Raw genomic sequence first — 5,251 nt, 5'->3', positions numbered from 1 at the left:
GTACTGGTTACTTTAGCTTTGATAACATTCCCTTATGTTGTTTAGCAAAACCGTTAATTGTGATAAGCAAAATCTGGCGTACAAAAATAACCACGTTGGTGCAATGCGGTCAGCACATATACGGTTCAGGCGAATATTGTAAAGATACATTATTAAATGATTTATTTACAAGTCTTATTTTGTTCCATGCTGATTTCTATTTGATAAAGTAGTAAGATTTAGCTTCTTTGGCTGTAGCTTCTAGCATTATTTGTCTAATTATTTTTATGATTTTGTTCTAGTTTTTCCAGACAGAATCACTTCCGAGCTGACTCCATTATTACCAAATGATGATGAACCACATTTGGATGAAGAATACAATTTAGGAGATGAATTTATTCTTCAAGCAATCCACACGATTGAATTTGTCCTGAGCCACTGTGTCACATACTGCTTCTTATTTGAGATTGTGGGCCCTTTCTTTGGCACATTCACGTAAGAAAAAAATACTAATAAAATTCTAAATATGTTGGGAAATTTTTCAGTTTTAAAAGTAACAAGATTAATTTTTTTTCAGAACTTTCTGAAGTGCTCTGGTCGCGAGTGATATCAGGACCTTCTCATCTCCGGGGTCCTTTGGCACCATTATTTTTATATGGAGCTTTTGCTGCTTGGGCAGTATTGACTGTCACTGTTTTGGTTCTTATGGAAGGATTATCAGCATTTTTGCATACCTTACGATTGCATTGGTAATCAAACATAAATTTAGAGTCATCATCAAAACCATGTTAAATTTAATCTAATTTTTTCTCAGGGTGGAATACATGAGCAAATTTTACTCTGGAGAAGGATACACCTTCAAACCGTTTTTCCTTTGAAGATATTTTGACAAACAACTAGAAAGTATGTAAGTTGTTGTAAAAAGTAAGAAGTGATATTTTAAAAATATTTTTATATCTTTATTAAACGTGTGTTCGTAATATAAATGCATTTTAATTCGCACTCAACTTAAATTGCAAGTTATCAGAATATGTTGGCAATTTAGATAATGAATTATAATTTATGCAGGAACAAATAATCGCTGGAAAATTTTCTAGATTTTTTGTAGTGTAAAAATATATGCAGTGACTAGTGTATTTATAAAAAGCAAGTGTTTTGGTACCTTCAATCGACTAAAAGTGAGTAAGGTAATTATTTCATATAGGTATATATTCAATGCTGAATATAATAGTTATTTTGATAGTTTATTATTTTATCTGCTACCAATTTTACCCAGTTTATTTCCTCGGTAGTTTGAAAATTTGAAAATACATTTGAAAGGCAATAAAATGAAAAAGGTGCTGGTGTTTATTTATGCCGCGTTGCAGAAGTGTTAATTTTCACAATGCGGTCTATCCGAGAAAATACGTGACGGGAATGAATTCTATTTTATGTTATTTTGCTCGTACAACTTTCTAGCAAAATGTTGCACATGTTCTATAAAGTTACTGCCAATTCCATTGATGGATAATGGGTAAAGGATATTGAGGATGTTGATGAAGTTTTGTACGAATATAATTTAAAATATAATTTTTTATGACTATAGTATAAAACTACTTTTTGCTCCAAAAGAGCTAGACCTGCTTTTGTCAAAATTAATCAGTACTTCTCCTTACCAATACGAATCAAATCTTGTTTAAATCAATATAATCATGCACTGTTTTTCTCGAAACTACTTTTTCACATTTTTTTCTCTGAATCTCCAGAATGATTGGGCCTACTTTCACCAAAAGTAATATAACTCAATGCAATGTTGTTCGAATCATTCAAATCGGCTGATCCGTGCTACAGAAATCGTGGACAAAAAAATATTCAAAAATACATACATATTATCAGTACAGTATATACAATCAGTGTATCTCACCATCAATACGAATCAAATTCTGTTTGAATCATTCTAATCGGATGTTCCATTTTCTTAAAGCTGCTATTTTATGCACATATTTCTCTGTATCTACGAAACTGCTGGACCTGCTTTCGGCAAAACTACTAAGCACGCCTTTCTTTCAATACAATACAAATGCTTCTAAAATCATTTAAATCGGTTGATCTGTTCTTCCAAAATTGTGGTGAAAAAAGTATCCGAACATACATACATATACATACACACATGCATTTTTTATTTATTCTGTCGTAAAGATATAAGATCTTTTTAGATTTCGTTGCGATTACTATAACTTACCCTAGAGAAAGTTATAATTATGTAGCTTCAAAACATAAAAAAAAAAACAATTTTATTATTCATCCATTTAAATTTTTAAAGAATTTCTCTTACCTTTACTGAGAATGAAATTATTTTGCAACCTGAGAAAATGCCAAATACACAAATGTATATAAATATGTATATTACTACGATCTCTAATTATAAGTGTAGAAGTATATTTCAAAACTTATTTTGGTCCAATTTTCAAATGTGTAAAGTATTTGTCTTTCTACCGAATATGTGTATCACAATGTTTGTGGAATTAATATAAAATTGTTAATTGCATTTATACACAAAACAATACTGTTTGTCCATATTAAATATGTACCGTATATCGTTGACGCATGAAAGAATTATCGATGAAAATAAACAAAAAGATGGTAAATATTAGTAATATAGTAGAAAAAATATTACATTTTATTAAAAAATTTAAAATTTAAATCATAATAAGTAATATAATAATTTTGAAAAATTGGGAATGAATTTTCAAAGTATTCAGCACTCGAAGGCTTTATTTTATGAAAATTTGAAAGAATCTATCCACAAAATCAATAAATATAAACAATTATTATTTACTTCATCCGTAGGGTAGTTATAGTAATGGTCCTAAAATCAAAATCTATTTTTTTTGCATTTCTCGACGTTTGAAGGTTTCTGAACATTTTGGCATACCTCAGAAAAAAGGGGGTGTGTGTGTATGTATGTACGAGTATGAATACAAGTTTTTGTCCACGTTTTCGGGCACACGGATCAACCGATTTGAATGGTTCAAAAATCATTCGATTCCTATTGATAGGGATATGTTTTGATTAGTTTTTGGCAAAGGCAGGTTCAGCCGTTTCGGAGATACGGAGCAAAGAGTGCAGAAAATAGAAATGGAGTTTTGAGAGATCGGAGCATCCGATTTGAATGATCCAATTTATGAGAATGAATTTTAATGAGATATTCAAAGACATCCACAAAATCAATAAATGGAAACAATTATTATTTTATTTACACTTTTCATCTACATATATGTATGATATTTTGTGTGTGTGTTTAATACATATTAGATCGGTTATTAATTCATTTTCTATGAATCGATATATGATATTAATAATTCTTATTCATGACTCATAAACAAAAAACAAGAGCTGATTACTAATTAATTGGTTACGTGTAAAAATAATCTATATTACATTTTACATAACTAAAATCTAAATCAAATTAATAAAATTTTTAATGCTAAAATAATAACATATTAATTAATATTTCATACTCCATTATCTAGTCTTGATCCAATAATGATCATTTTATAATTTTTGGCAAGAGTTCAAGTCATAAAAACGAGCATGTGTACGAATTATGCAAGAAAATTAATACATTTGATAATTTGTCTATAAAACATAGATAATTAGCAATTAGTTTTATAAATAAAGCAAATGAAATCATCTTCAGATTAAGAAAAAAACGTAATAGCTTCTGTACCTACGTAATTACAAATATATAAAAAATCTTATCTGCATGTTGTGTATTCAAATTAAAAATTACATACAAATTATTATTAGTTTAACTCATGCGATAAAGTTGGATAAAAACTGTGTGTTGACATGATTTTAAAATCTTGGAAAACATTATGATTTTTTTATAACTATGGCAAGGTGTTTATTGTTAATTAAACCATACTAATTGAATTTTTTTTGAATCAGAATTTGTCTGAATCAAAGCACTAATTTTTTCAGTCAGTAAAGTCAGGCAGTAAATGATTATTTTTTCTATCACTTTCAACAATTATACTTCTCTACTTCATTATAAATATTTTCAATAATAGTCTCATTTTATTAACTATTTGGTAGCAGATAGATTACAGGCAAAATTATTGTCTTAACCAAAACACTCATTTTTTCAGTCAATTTGCCTAATTTGTAATTTGGGTTCATGTCTTATTGTTAGTCAAAAATTCATTATGGTAACCAATTCCAAAACATTTCCTCAACAAATAGTTACTTTTATTCTGTAAACATTATCTTGCAATCATTTCCAAATGAACCAAAAGAACATCTTATCCATCCTTAGATGGAGATCCCTTCCATCATTCATTCTGGGTCATTTTCCAGAATGATCCACATCATTCCCTTGTCTGCTCAATAATTATATAGTAGAAAGATTCAAATTTCCAAGATATTAGGATTAAACAATTTTCTTTTTTTATTTTCATTCATTAAACAAGTAATCCAATAATTCCCTATCCATTCTTTCCTGTTCACAAGCCCAGATCACACCCATGATGACCAATATCACCGCCAACAAAGTGGCAGTAGACGATATCAATATTGTCTTCAAATCTCTTTTGGACAAATGAATACTCTCACTTTCATTTTTTTCTTCTAGTATTTTATTTTCGTGTTCTATCAAGAGGTTGTCGAAATAATCGTGCATTCCAGGCCAATTTTGTTCTTCAGGAGCCTCTAAAGTGTTCCTCAAAGTTGTAGTTGATAATGGTTCGTAGATTTGAGTTTGAAGGGATAAAGTTGAAATAATGGATTTCTGCAAAAAATTAATTATTAAACTAATTTAATTAAATTTGGTTATATCAATTTGTAATGGTTCGTCGATTTGAGTGGCAAAGGCAAAATATAAAATTTTGAATAAAATCTTATAGAATGAAATGGTTTCTGAACTGTTCCTGGATTTAACACTCTGGTCGAATAGTTATTTTTTTATTTATTAATTATATGTAGATAACAAAAATTTTAAGATAGTTTAGAATTATTGATTATTATAATTATATATTTTAAAATGCATCATAAATACATTTGTCTAACATATCAAGTTCTAATTTAATTACAATATAGTCTTTAATATAGTAGTTTTAAAACACATTAAAAACAACAATGTTAAGATAACAATGTTTATATATTAATTGTTATTAAGTAATACAAACAAACACAAAATAAAATTATTTAATGAACTAAATAATATTGCTAAGGAATTCCAATCGCATTTTTATGGCACTAATTACATCTGTTTGATAATTAATTCAGAAAATTA

At 28.2% G+C, this 5,251-nt stretch overlaps 1 protein-coding gene across 1 annotated transcript in view; it reads left to right on the top strand.

Annotated features, from left to right (window-relative positions):
* Positions 1-857, top strand: part of LOC113383365 (V-type proton ATPase 116 kDa subunit a-like) — a 6,282-nt gene extending 5,425 nt beyond the window's left edge. The window contains 4 exon segments of the mRNA XM_026621637.1: positions 282-415; positions 417-474; positions 557-728; positions 794-857. Of these exon segments, the coding sequence (XP_026477422.1) occupies positions 282-415; positions 417-474; positions 557-728; positions 794-857 (428 nt within the window).
* The last annotated feature ends 4,394 nt before the right edge of the window (positions 858-5,251 follow it).

Source organism: Ctenocephalides felis, unplaced genomic scaffold (assembly GCF_003426905.1).
Source record: "Ctenocephalides felis isolate EL2017-DRISC unplaced genomic scaffold, ASM342690v1 CF-g0.4_SCAFFOLD_03570, whole genome shotgun sequence".
NCBI classification, from domain to species: domain Eukaryota; kingdom Metazoa; phylum Arthropoda; class Insecta; order Siphonaptera; family Pulicidae; genus Ctenocephalides; species Ctenocephalides felis.
This window is presented reverse-complemented; position numbering and strand designations above follow the sequence as displayed.